Source organism: Ziziphus jujuba, chromosome 6 (assembly GCF_031755915.1).
Source record: "Ziziphus jujuba cultivar Dongzao chromosome 6, ASM3175591v1".
Lineage (NCBI taxonomy): Eukaryota > Viridiplantae > Streptophyta > Magnoliopsida > Rosales > Rhamnaceae > Ziziphus > Ziziphus jujuba.
In genome coordinates, this window is record NC_083384.1 from 24401095 (window position 1) to 24415761 (window position 14667).

At 29.8% G+C, this 14667-nt stretch overlaps 1 protein-coding gene and 1 long non-coding RNA gene across 3 annotated transcripts; both read right to left on the bottom strand.

Moving 5' to 3' along the window:
* Window positions 1–294: 294 nt before the first annotated feature.
* On the bottom strand, window positions 295–3077 carry LOC112493295 (uncharacterized). Its single transcript, XR_007238143.2, has 6 exons — window positions 2431–3077; window positions 2224–2285; window positions 1995–2132; window positions 1120–1904; window positions 897–965; window positions 295–756 (listed from the first exon to the last, which is right to left on the bottom strand). It is a non-coding gene; the product is annotated as an uncharacterized LOC112493295 (long non-coding RNA).
* A 3158-nt stretch (window positions 3078–6235) lies between these two features.
* On the bottom strand, window positions 6236–11568 carry LOC107430245 (probable protein S-acyltransferase 14). Of its 2 annotated transcripts, none has more exons than XM_016041064.4 (7): window positions 11006–11568; window positions 10140–10386; window positions 9963–10054; window positions 8023–8146; window positions 7822–7907; window positions 7632–7697; window positions 6236–6827 (listed from the first exon to the last, which is right to left on the bottom strand). In XM_016041064.4, the coding sequence occupies exons 1-7, from the start codon at window positions 11192–11194 to the stop codon at window positions 6696–6698; spliced, it is 936 nt and encodes a 311-aa protein (XP_015896550.3). In that variant the 5' UTR covers window positions 11195–11568; the 3' UTR covers window positions 6236–6695. The 2 variants fall into 2 exon arrangements, with proteins under 2 accessions (XP_015896550.3, XP_015896551.3); XM_016041065.4 differs by having other exon boundaries at window positions 6236–6824; window positions 11006–11558.
* Window positions 11569–14667: the final 3099 nt, after the last annotated feature.

A 14667-nucleotide genomic window follows, 5' to 3' on the forward strand; every position in this document is an offset into this window, starting at 1 on the left:
CGGACTTTCAATGATTTTAGAATTTTTAGGAAAAAAAAAAAAATGTCTCTGTTGTCATCCATTGTGCTACACGGTGCATTGATAGATTAATGCATTTATCAATGGAGTTTTAATATTATGCATTATTATTATTATTATTTTTTTGGGTGGATTAATATTCTTCATTATCGAATCATAAGTAACGTGGATTAGAAATTGTTGTAAAAAGGTGAGACAATACTAATAAATAACATTGCTGCAAAATGAGTTTTTCATTTGAGAGAGAAGTCATGAGTGAAAATTCAATTTACTGATTTCACAATCAATATTATTGAAGAGTAACCATAAATCACACCATATATTCACATCTATTGGCTTACTCAGTCTGGTACTTGTTTCATATCACACAAAAGAAACAGCATTGGCAACAACAAAAGTAACAGTAAAAAAATTTTCTGCTTTCTGTTCTTCAACTTTACCTGATCAACATGACAATTCCCTGCAGACAATGCTAGAAGTAGGACAGCAGCAGCTGCTTAGACCTTTACTGGCCATTACCTAGAAAACTAGTTTCGGGTTTTCTGAAGACCAATTAATATAAGAAATGTTATTTTTAAAACCCTAAAAAATAGAATCTTTATTCTTGTTCAACCATGCTCTTGAATTATTCCTTTTTTATATATAACTTCCTCCTCTGGTTGAAGATAGAGAGAATCTTAACCACAAGAACCATTCATTTTGACCATAATGGTTCCAATGTCACAACCAAACACAACGCTGTAGAGAGAGTAGTAGTTATATAAGTAAGAGAAAATTATACGCAGTAAACAAATTAGGTGTAAATTGTCAATTGTCATTTAGCTAATACTTGACAAAACTCAAAGGAATCTATAATACAAAAAACAAGAAAAACTTACTGGTTTGATCCTTTCATGTATCCAATACCCCAAACTTTTTCAGAAGCAAAGTTCAATGAGCTCTCTAGCCTGTGAATTATTTTGAGTTTATAAAGGAAACATTATTCAATAAGGGTGCAGAATAGATGTCACAAGATCCATTAGCTTTTAATTCATTGAAAAATAACTGAGGCAGTCAAGTCTATTTACTATGTAGAGATTTTGAGTCATGAAATCAAGTCACCTATGTGCGCTGGCATGCCATATGCGAATAGTCCCATCTTCAGAAGCTGTAATTATTATGGGAAGCTCTGGATGAAAACAAACTGCTGTAACATTGTTCACATGACATTCTAGCGTCTGCACACAGCTTTTGGTTTGATAGTCCCATACATGCAACTTCCATAAGATAAATATTTCTGAATGTACTATTAGACGTATGCATAGATGGAAAAGACCTGCTGATATGCTTGCCAACCTTAGTATAATCATCAGAGTCACCAAGTAAAAAAGTTTTATTGCCACAAACGAAGTAATCAACACCATTCACTCCTTGTGCATGACCTTCTAATGTAAAAGTTGAAGCAGGAGAGCCAATGTTCCATATATTTCCAATGAGGCATTGCAAAAGTATAAATTTCAAAAAGAACAAAATTTAAATAAAATGGTTACCAAATGTTCTGCAATTAATGTATATATACACCTTAATAGTGACATCAAGCGAAGCAGTGGCAAAAGTACTCATCTCTTTTGGATTGAATGACACTTGCATCATATAATGGGAATGTCCCTCAAGGATCTGAGTGCATATCCAATCTTTTCCCCAATCCCAAAGCTTTACAACCTTGTTATCAGATGCTGACAGCAGATATGGAAGAGTGGGATGAACAGCCACAGACCTAATGAAATCGTCGCGTGCTTCAAATTCTACTATCTTTGCCATTGTATCATAGTTATAGGCCCTTATAAATTTGTCATCAGCTCCAGCAACAATCCAGTGTTTGCTTGCTACGAACTTTGCTGGTCTGACTGCAAGCAGCAGATAAAAATTTGAGCATGTTGAGAACAATATGCAAGTGGGAACTTCCACTTATTCTGTAAGGGAAATGTGTAATGTACCAGGTCATTCGGTTAGCTTGAAAGATCTCTCCAATGTCTGAAATAGTATAATAAATTTAGCAATATGTCTAAATATTGAAACATTTTGTCTGGTAGTCCCAGATGCAGACAGTTCCTGAGTACAAACTTGCCAGAATCCTGCATGAAAACCATTATACGCTTATATTGCAACAACAACAGCAACAAAAGATTTAGAGATGCAGAAGACTTAGGAGAGTTAATTAATAACCATGGCTCAGTTGGATGAAAATCCACTGATTTTACTCTTTCAGAGTCTTGCACAAATTCTTTCTGAAATCCAAATATTTATCAGCATTTTAGTAAACTGAACAAATATATATATATATATATATATATATATATATATATATATATATATATATCTTCATATAAAATAAAAGGAATCAACAAAATACATAGAAATAGCAAGTTATACCTCAAATTTCCGTGAAAGAGTCTGCAGAACACCAAATGCAAAACAAGTAAGGAGCGCAAATTTGTCAGTCTTCAAACTAATTCCAAATTCAAGTAAATATTTTATCAATCTAAATCATATGCTTCCATGAAACTTCTCCTTGTATGCAGCAGAAAATGGCTTTGCCCCTAAATATTTATCAACACTAGACATTCTTCCTAAACAGAAAAGAGAAAGATATTAGCTCTCCATTTTCGCTTTGGATTGCCAAAGATCGATGCTGTTTGGTGGAAATTGTTTTAGTTAATATAAAGCTTCTGAAATATTTGGAGTTACAATATTGACGATGAGGCAAAACTACTCCTTGGATAAAAGAAATTATTGCAGCTCGAAGAAAATTGTTCTGCTTAATAACAACAAAGTTCTTCGTATTGGAACTAGTACCATATGAAGAAGATGAGAATTGAAATCTTGCATTATATACTATAGAATATTACCAAAAATACTTTATATAATATAGAAAAGCTTGGAAACTAAGGAAAACTGATGTCGCATACAGATTGCAATTGCTGATCAAGACTTTTCTCCTATTGTCATCTGATATGCTGCACACCGTCCATTGATCTTGATGCATAAGAATGGAGGGTGGAGATGGCGTAAATATCTTTTCTTTGTTTGACCATATACTTAATATCTGACAAAGATTGGCGATTTTTCCAAGAAAATGAGACACAAAATGCTAAAACAAAACAATTAGTAGCCAAACTTGAAGTGGAATTTTTTCACACGTGCTTGAAATTTTAACAACGTGTGCCTTGAAATATGTTTATGCTTTCAAATTATGTGGTGGATAAGTACAAACTTAATTTCTTATTAGAATCGCTAATATGTTTTTGTTTTCAAATTATATGGTGGATAAGTATAAAACTAATTTCTTATTAGACTCGCTTGAAACTATGTAAAGTCTTGCATGTATTTGGTCAATTTGCTAAATTTCTAGCCACTAGTTTTCAAAGAGCCCATCATGTATAGAATTATAGATGCATTCAATTTCAAAAATGCAAAAAAAAAAAAGAAAAAAAAGAAAAAACATATATATAGATGTTGGATTTATATTCTTGAAGCAAGCTAATCCATTTCTTAAGAGTCTTGATTAATAATGAACTGTAAAATCCCAAACTAGCTTATTAAATGATAAGCTCATTTAACTAGTTATTAAAATGCAAGAAGTAGCCCATTAACTGGGCCCAAGATGTTATAAAATCCTAAAACCATAATAAAAGTGCAATTTTTGTTTTTCTTCTAAATTATCCAAAGGTGAACAAAAACATGATAATGAAGAAATTAATGATCCACCACCGTAATCACTGAATTTGGATTTCTTTGTACACATACAATAGCCTGTGCAGAAAACTCATAGTGGAAGAGAGATACATAAACCTACAAATTATGCCTTGTTAGGTGAGATGTATCAGATCGTTATGGATAATCCATATGATGACCTACCACTTACAAGAAAGTATTGATGGATGTTAATGTGTAACAGTAGAAAAAGACCACAGACCTTGAGATGAAATTTATGTATTCTAACTCAGTTCGGTCTCTTGTAGAAACATCTAAAGGAGTAAAACCCATGGGGTGCAAGTAAATCTACAAGAATAAGAGAGGACCAGATAATAACCTTTTAATAGGAAACAATATGAAGGTGTTATCAGACGTAAATAGTTACATAAAAAAACAATTTGATATAAAAGGGACTTCGATGAAGCTAACTATATTATAGAGATCAAATTTTTACGAGAATGTAAGCTTCCTATATTGATTAAAAAAAAAGAGTGATTAGGTATGGCTTGGAGACTTCTAAGAGGGGATTCTTACCTTTAGACATGGAATGCATCTTTCTGAGGAGTAATCACCAAAAATTCTTGAGGAGAAAGAATTCATGAGTAAGAAATCTTATGCTTCGATAAATGGTAGTCTCATATATGTCATATTGTGCACTATGCCAGATATCTACTATGCAGTGAGAGTAGTGAGTCGGTTCTAATCAAATCTTAGAGTGAAATATGGATTGCAATAAAACATATACTCAAGTATTTAAAGATAACGATAGATTATATGTTTGTTATATTCTAGTGGACATATGAGAGCCCTTGGTTATACAAACTCAGATATCCAAGTGGATATTGATTCCTCAACAAGTATTTGAAAAGCATATAGATAGTATAGGTTTAGAGAGAGCCCTAGACTTACTTTATAAGTAGTAGGAGTTGGTTACATTTGTACACTAAGAGTAGGACAAGTTATAATTTTATTTTTTTATTTAATAATATGGAGATTTTTTAATGTTTATGCACATTATATTTTATGTAGAAGTTCTAAATTAATTATTTAGTATATGATCATATGGATAAGTTCATGAAAGACATGATCATGGATTCTCATAACTAATAAATTGTCTCACAGTTGTTAAATAAAGTTGGATACTGTATTTAGACTGTAATATTTTATAAAATAATCTGTCTTGAGTATTATAAAATATTAAAATGAATTACAAATGGCAAATATCTTTGAGTTATCAATAAGTGAGGTTTATCATAAACAACTAATATCTCGATGATTTGAGAATTATGGTTTTATGATTATCAAGAATTTATTAAATATACAAAATGGAATTTGTATGAAATATCTTTTTGCTATGTTTCGATCCTCGGATATTAAAAATCACTGGTTAGTGCATTGGACCTATTAGAGAAACTGATAAGTCAAAAAAAATAATTAATTAATTAATTGACAAAAAATATTATCAATTAATTATTGATATTTTACAAAAGAAAAATAAATTTAATATAAACATTATTAATCTTAGAGTTCAAATGTGGACTTTTAGTGGAGTAGCATCAGATTAGATTAGAATACTAGAATTGTTCATAGCAAATGGTAGATTGTTGAATTTATACTCTTGAAGAAAGTTAATTCATTGATCATGAGCTTTAATTAATAATGAACTATAGAATCCCCAAACTAGTTTATTAAATGACAGAGCCTATTTAATTAGTTGTTAAATTGCAAAAATGAGCCCATTAATGGGGCTCAAATATTATAAAACCCAAGGAGAATTGGGGTGAGCAACTTAATAGCTTCCAGTTATATAAGATTCTACATATTATTTTCTACAAATTAAGAATCTCAATAAAAAAAATAATGCATTTTCAGAAAAAAAAAAACAAAAAAAACAAAAACTGTGAGATTTTAATGTAGTTTTCCTTATTGTTTATTTTATTATCAGGTCCGTTCTTATGCAAATTTATTACATAGAGTACAATTTAAATGATTCTGCAGATTTAAAAAGACATTTTCTGCACTACTACATATTAGTAATGAATAATTAAAATATATCTATCTTATATCTTATTCAACTGTGCGATTATTAACTTCGGTTGTATGGTTCCAACATTAAATTCACCATTTCTTTCAAAATCCTACATAATCAACTTGAAGAGAGATTGGCCTGCATTTGATGTTGATCTTTTTCAAGGATCAATAGTAATCCATAAGGTTTCAGATCTATTCTTATTATCTAACGAGATTTAACCCCCAGAGGTTTGCAACTTTCAGAAAAATTCTTGCGTCCCTCCTGCAATAAATTTTTGCTTCTTTTTGTTAGATTTTACTTCTTAGCAAAGTCATTGTATTTTTCAATCATTTAAGGTTTCACGAAAAAGTTTTTAAGTTTCATCTTTCACTCATTCAGTCCTCCCTCATTTTCATCATTTTGTTTCTCAACACTCTTTAAGATAATGAAATGGCGCTGAGCGACACTAAATCCATGTTCATAAATCATTTATTATCTCATTATAAATAAATCTTTTAAACGACCACATATTTTTTTTTTTTTTTATGGCCACTTTGAAATGTATGGTATTTATCATCAAACAATCACCGAGATTCGTCATGATCCTATATGAAGTTAGTTCATCCTTTTTACAAAATCCCAACTTTCAGCAAGTATTGTTTAATTATCAATGTTACCCAATATAAGACCACCTAAACAATGAAATTTTCTATTCTTACATCTATGAAAGTTCACCAATCCAGCCATTTTTCCAAAAGATATTCGACCGGCTGCATCCCATCAGCTAAAAGTCTTGGCCTGAGCTGATGCCTGCACATAGGTGAACAGTGTCATTGGCAAGCACAATTTTTTAGTGTAAGTGGCGATTCTGTATATAGGCATGAAGAACTGCTACTTCATATCCTTGTGTTGCTGTCTATGGTCGGAAGACTTAGAAATGCTGGAGTGCATTCAACTCTGGCTTTGTTGGATATTCAAGACCCTGCAGTGCCGGAATACGTCTCAAATCATCATCTGAATATGCAGGGATGAACCAATACCTCTTATCCAACCCAAACACCTGCTGATATGGAAAAAGTCGATCATTCTTCAATCAAACATTACAAATTTTTCCTTCTTGATGGAAATAGATAACTGCATTAGGACTTCAATGGGAGTAGTAAAGATAGAAATAGTCAACATTAAATTTATACTTAACACAGATTATAAGGAGGCCCAAAAAACGTATTATTCCCATTTAATTACAGGAGGATGTTAAAAAATGGTGTCAAAAAGCCCTTCGTGATATTTGGAGAGACAATTATTAGGATTGCAGATATGAAATGGACAATTACAATTATGCGATTTCTTAGGTTGTGATACAAGGACCAACACTTAAGGAAAATCAAAAAGAATTTAAAACTAATAATTCTTGGTTATCAGCCCTCATATGGTAGTTTAGCAGTTTAATGATAATGGTGCATTTACAGAAACAAATAACAAAACACATGAACTAGCAGCTACACTATTATAAGAGGACCAAGCAAGGAAAAGGTGAATTAAAGCTATCAAGTCTTGCATTTCTCGGCTCAGGTCAAACCAAACCATGCAGGAATTGTAAGGATAACAAAATCTTAGCTGAACCTCAACCTTATGATAACAAAAGTTTTATATCAAGCTAAATGTGCATGTTGTGATCTAGCATTAGAATGGGGTTAATTTCCACCTAGCACCATCTAGTGTATGCGCATGTAGCGATCTTTCTAAATGTTTTATTTGGAACATAAGCTCAGGTTAAGACTACCAACAAGGAAACAAACTGCAAAGACAATTACTAATGATGCCTTAACCAGCTCTTAGTAAAAGGGCAAGAAGAAAAAGGTCTAACCTGTTGAAAATTTTTCTTTCGACCAAGGTCATATTGCCATTTAGGATTAGTTTTCTTTTCATAAGCCTGGAAAATAAATACATAAATAAATAAAGAAGGCAATTCAGACAATCAAGAGCTTTATGTGATACTATACTAGTACATAAGTTCATTTGGAAAAACAAGAAAGCATAGGAGACAAACCCATCACCTCAATCGTGGTGGTGTTAGCTGCAACCAATGATAAATGCATAATCATAAAGCCCATAACACTCAATGAAAATGCCAAGTTCAAAACTGAAAGTTGAAATATAATAAAAATGAGTTAATAAAAACAAAAAATTTAAAAAAATGAAAAAATAAAAGTAAAAATGATAAATAAAGAAATAACTTTGGTCGTCCTTGAACTTACCAAATGTTATAAAAGTTGCCGCAAGGGTGCCAGGTGTTCCAGGTAGCTCACCACCAGTAAAAAATGATATAAAATACGGCAATAGCGATAAAGTGACAAGAGCTGTCTCAAGAAATGTATAAAACTGCATCAACAATAAGAAATATAGATATAAATCATACTTCTTTTTAAGGTTAACTTCAGAAATATACAATTTAGCATGCTAGTAGAAATATGCATACAGCACAAGAATTGCATAAAACAAACATATCAACAAAGTATTATAAACTTAACAGATCTTATGAAAGCCTAACACCATTGCAGAAGAAAAAATATATACTAATATGCTTAAATTCTGGACAGCCTATAAATGGTAAAATAAACATTTGGTTTTCAATATGATTTAATGGATGCTTGACCAACCACACTTGCATCTCATTTTCTTTTCATGTTTTAAGGGAAGACTTTCAAGAAACTTCTTTATGAATAACTTGTTGCACAATATCATGAATTAAACAAAGAGCAGTTTTCTTATTGATTAACATTTCTTCTCTAGGTAAACTATATTGAAGCAACTACACTCATTCTTAAACAAGACATTCAATAGTACCCCACTCCTTGATGCAAATCTCCGTGTAAACCAGGATTACAGTCAAAAAAGAAGAAAATTACAATCTTACCTTGAAAAAATTGAACAACCACCATGCTATCCAATAAAGATGTGCTTCATAATTTTTTCTATATATATATATATATGTATATAGCTTATAACCACCTATGAATTCATTATAAATCTGGAACACAATAGCCTGACAGAGAAGCCAGACACAAGAGCCCTAAGCCCAAATAAAACTTAAGAGCAAATTCTTTTAAGTTAAAATATGAGATCAACAATGGTCCTACTCATGGGCTTGATCGGTAAGCTGGTAGAAAATTGAAGAATGAGTGATCAATCTAGAATTTATTTTCTTGATGTACAAAAAACCAAATGCAATCATTGCAAACCACACCGAAAATAACATTTTATCTTAGGACCTTTTTTTGGTAAACAATTTATCTACAGAAGTTGATAACCCTCTTAATAACAGTTAAGAAGGAAACAGGACCGGACAGAAGCCTATTCCTACATTACAACCACAATGTAACACTAATAATAATAATAACCAAACCCAAATGCTATAATCTTTGGAACCAGATATGGGATGGAAAAGAATCATTAACCAAAACAATTATTCAACACTTGATCTCATTATTTAAATCTGATACATACAAACATTAAGCCCGTATAAATGTACGACTCTGTCTTGGTTTTACAATGCATATGTGATTGGTGGTGATGGGAAGTGACGCATCCTAAATTTTATGAAGACAGCTGGGAATTATCTGTTGGATCTAATATTAATAGATTAATGCTTTCTTAAGGAGCACCACAAGGTTAATGCATAGATCTCTATGTTTACTTGAGAGCTCCAGAAGTCAAATGCAACTTTCTCTAATCCTCCAGGCTATGCATACTTTCGAAAAAATTTATAGAAAGTTAAAACAGATGCCTGGATTGGAGGGTGGTACGGTAAAAGAAACCTTGCTAAATAGCTAATCTAGATAGAATTATTTAAGCATCTTTCACCTAATATCCCTTTCCTTTCCATCTTCTACAATTCGAATATCGTTTTATTCATTTACGAACTACTTATTCAGAGATACAAAATAAAAGAATAAGGGTTACGGTATATTGTACAGATAAAAGCAAATTGCCATGCAATGAAGGTCTAAACTAAGGAATAATTCCAAAGATGATTAACCGACTAAAAGCAAAATTAACCGACTAAGGAATAATTCCAAAGATGAAACTAATCATTTGCATGTCAATGATAATGCATGCAGTAGTCCAGTCAAGCTTCAAAGTGAAATGAGTTTTTCACACACTTGAATGCTATGAATATTGAATACAGTTAACATACCAAGAAGAGAAGGAAGTACTTATAATTCAATGCCCCGACACAATTGACGACCCATACACAATGATGGTCCATTTTCAATATACACCTTCCACCTAAAACCGACACATAATTAGTCTGCGCTCAGATGTGATGTTTAAATTAAATATTAAAAAGAAAAAATTAATTAATACAACTCACAAACAGAACAATGATGGCATCGAGGAGGTTTATACTGGTTGCACTTTCTACAAAAACGAATTCTTTCATTTGCAGGATCACCAAGCATAGTCAATTGGTTCAAATTGAAACCTTCTCGATTGTATTCTGACCCCACCAACGGATCTGTGTCGCCTCTCTCCTCATCTATTGCAGGCTTCCAATTCGGAGGAACACCACCAGGATCAGTCAGAACAACAGCAAAGTAGCTCCACAATAACATCACCAACTACATAACCACAAAAACGAAAAAGAAACTATTACAGAGATGTGTTTAAGTGGATGAAAATTAAATAGAAAATTAAAACTAAGACCTCACATAGTATATGCTTGTTCCTTGTAAAAGGATTTAATGAGATTGCTAGTAGAATGGAAGATGTTCCATAATGGACATTTTCAAATAAGAGAATGTCATTTCGCAATGTCATTTTGCCATCTTGTAGTTATTTATAACAAGCTCAAGTCCGTATTTAAAATTTAGAAATCAAATCCCTCTTCAATGCTGATGCTGAAATTGAGAAGGTCTAGAAAATTAAATTAACTTCATAATTTACTCGGTAGAACTAGTATAGTCTTTGTCCTTTTTTTTTTTTTTTTTTTCCCAACCAAAAAATTCATTATCATTAAGCCTTTGACTTTCTTTACATTTGTTATCATTTTCTTACCAGCCAAACAAAACCTGAGTCAAGTTCAATAACCAAAAACAAAATAAATTAACATATATGAAGAGAGAGGGATCTACTTAAGCAACAAAATCATGACCATTTCAAAATCCAAAGAAATTCCAATCAAGGATGCTATAAAAATTAATAAAAATAAAGAAGAAAATATCATGGTAAAACTATTACCAGAAAATGGAACAAAAGCAAGACAGCGAAAGCAGTGAGGGAATCAAGACCTCCGAGAAAGAGAGCGGGTCCAAAATCGGCTAAAACGACGGCGTAATAGGTGAGGCAGATTATGCCAAGGACGAAGACGATCATGATGGAGCCGAGCGCTCGCAGCGCCGTACAGAACTTGAACACGTTCCACGCCATTGCCGGTTCAGATCTTTGAATAGTCAAATTACGACCAAAAAAAAACTAAAAAGAAAAAAAAAATCAACGAATTGGAAAATATTTACAGAGAAGTTAGTTTCTCCATGACGAGGATATTTTCTTGGGAAAGTTTTGAAACTTTCCCAATTTGAGGGTTTTGTTGGGAAAATGTTACAGACGAATTACTGGGCTTATCTAGAAAGAAAAGAAAAATAAAATAAAAACAAAAAGTATTATATGTAATAACAATTTTATTTCGTCGCCAGCATTTGATGGTGTTTTTCCTTTCTTCTTCTTCTGCATGTAGAGCCTGATTTTTAAATATTATTATTCATTTATTGTAAATTGCAGTGTGGTTGCGTTTTCTTTGTCCATGGACATTTCGTGGTAGCTCCAAAATTTACATTTTGCAGCTTATTTTTATTATTGTTTGGACGAAATTCCTAGCTTAATTGAAATCCTGTTCTTTTAAAATAAAAAAAAAAAAAATGAAATAAGTATCCGGTTGTTTTTTTCTACCAAAAACTTGTTTTTTTGGAAACAATTAAAAAAAATAAAAATAAAAAAGTTTATTTTATTATTTTTATTACGTTGCTCATTTAATTTACCAGGAGTTAGGAATATGTTTTTACTTACATTAATATATAAATGTATGGTTAAAAAATTTAAAAAAAATAAAAAAATATATCATTTTTATAATATCTATTAAAATTTTTGATATTTTTATAATTTTTATCGAAATTTTCATTATAATATATATCAAATCTTTCACGACCTAAGCGGTTAATAAGTTTTATAAAAATTTTTAAATTTTTATAAAAATTTTAAAAATATTTATAAAATTTAATTTTTTTATTTTTTTCAAAAATAATAAAAAAAATATAAATATTATTAAGTAAATATCTATAACATTACTGATAGATTTTTTTATTTTTTAATTGATTTTCAATAATTAAGTAAATAAAAATAAAAATCATAATTAACAAATAATATCTAAAATTTAACTTAAATAAGTTTACATATAATATTCTTAAAAAAAATAATGTGACAAATTATATATCTACTTATCTATTATTATTATTATTATAAATTAATATTTAATATATATTAAAATAGATAAAAATTAGAACATAGACAAAAATTGAAAAAGACATGAAGGATATATTCTCTGGAAACTTAACTATCAAATTTTCATATTATTTACATATTAACAATTACATATAAAATTATCAAAAAAATAAATATTTTGATAATTACTTTTTACATTTCATATTTCAAAATTTATTAAAAAAAAAAAAAACAACAACAACAACAATTTTTAACAATCCAAAAATCTAAATTATATTAAGATAACATTTATAAATATAATGTAATTGTAATAAATTTTTTATATATATCTTAATTAATAAATAATTTTATCAAATATGTTTTTTTGCATATTTTTTCTATAAATAGTAGTACATTTATAAATATCAATGCTTACTATTATTTGATTGATTAAGAGAAATATAATATTTATCAAATATTTTTCTAATTTTTATAGTCAAGTTGATAATTAATTGATTAAATAAGCAATTTTAATGTTTGAATAAAAAAATTTATTTTTTAATAATAAATTTCCATCATTTTTTATCAGCTTTTATTAATATTTAATAATTTTTTACATTTTTATAGGTATTTTCATATTTTGATATTGAAATTTCAAACTTTGATTATAAATAAGAGTAAGGATCATATTAGCTCGACTTGATGATTTTATTATAAGATCCTCTATTGTAAGTTGTTAGATCATTTCAACTTTAGAATTTAAAAATCAAAAAATAATATAAGATAGATTTAACAATATATTAACTCTATTTGGAGAAAGTAAACCTTATAGGGTCTGGTAAACCATAAATGAAATTTTAAATTTTAAATGATATATTCAATTTAGAATTTAAAAAATTTAAAAGCAATTATAAATTTTAAAGGATTTGATGGACTGTTATAAAATTCCATATATTCCATCTAAAATTTGTAAGAATCCTATAAAATTTTTAGAATTAAGGCTAGATTTCACATTGGTATTTTTCTTCATAATTTTACTGTTAAAATCTCTTTAAGCACAGTTTAGAAAGTATCAAAATTAGTGGAAATTTGAAATTTCCTAAGAAAATATCCTATCTTTTCTTTTTTCCCTTTTTTGAAAATTTTTGTTCAACAGTTTTCACCTTCGAGCATGTGCACGATAATTTACGTATGCGTGCAATGCTCAAACTCTGATCGTCTTTCCTCGCCTTTAATTTTCATTTCACTGAAAAGATGAGCTAGACAAAGCCTTTTTAACATTTGAGATGTAAAAAGATTTATTTATGTACGCGTGCAATGCTTGAACCCTGATTTTCTTTTTTCATCTTTAATTTTCATTTCATTGAAAAGATGAGTTAGACAAAGCATTTTTAACATTCGAGGTGTAAAAAGATTTATTTATGTACACATGCAATACTCGAACCCTGGTTTTCTTTCTTCATCTTTAATTTTCATTTCATTGAAAAGATGACTTAGACAAAGCCTTTTTAACATTCAAGGTGTAAAGAGATTTATTTATGTAAGCATGCAATGCTCAAACCTTGATTTTCTTTCTTCATCTTCAATTTTGATTTTACCGAAAAGATGAGTTGTAAAGAAATTTTCAGTCATATTTTAATAGTAAATTGAGTTTTATTTTTGGCAAGCATTTGTTGAATTTGAATCATTTGTCTATAATTTTTCAAACAATGCGATGACGATATATAGATTTCCTTTTGTGATATGTAAATGATTGATTTGATTCACTTGAGTGACTGCTAGAAAAGGGATGATTTGTGAGGGTCATTCTTGAAAGTTGCAAAACTTTCCATGCTCATCGTGAGGACTTTTTGAACTATGAATCAAATATTTTTATAGAGAAAAACTTTTTGCACAAAGGTAATGCAATTAGGCCTATAACTTGTTTATGACTTTGTCGACAAACACTGGGGGTCAAAGTTTCATGGGCACCATCAGTCTTTAAAATGGTTCATCATAGGTTTGATGTATCTCAACTCATCCATTCAAAATTGATGCTTCTGTAATGGTTTCCCATGACTTGCTTTGGGATTTTGTTTTGATGCATTCTTCTAGTAAGTTCAAATATATATATTAAACCATTCTTTCTTAAAATATTTTTTTGCCAATTTGAATGAGATAAACTACATTATATAAGGCTTCATTTGTAGGAGAATATTAACTTTATCTCCTTTTTTTTTTTTTATGCTTTCAAGCATTTGATTTTTTTTTTTCAATAATTTTGTTCTTTTTATTATGTGTAACCATATAATGAAAAGATTCAGAATTTGTAGGATTTTTGTTTTTTTCCTGATAGTTTTGTCCAAAATTTGATTCACCCATTTAATATATGCATTAAGTGGGAAAATAGATTTGTTTTTATTTTATGGCTGCATATAGATGATTTC

Coding starts and splice junctions, on each gene's coding strand:
- LOC107430245 (XM_016041064.4), bottom strand. CDS start 11,194: ATGGCGTGGAACGTGTTCAAGTTCTGTACGGCGCTGCGAGCGCTCGGC. Junction 8,147..9,962: donor AGTACTTCCTTCTCTTCTTG/GTATGTTAACTG, acceptor TTGTTGATGCAG/TTTTATACATTTCTTGAGAC. Junction 7,698..7,821: donor CTAACACCACCACGATTGAG/GTGATGGGTTTG, acceptor TTTATTTTCCAG/GCTTATGAAAAGAAAACTAA.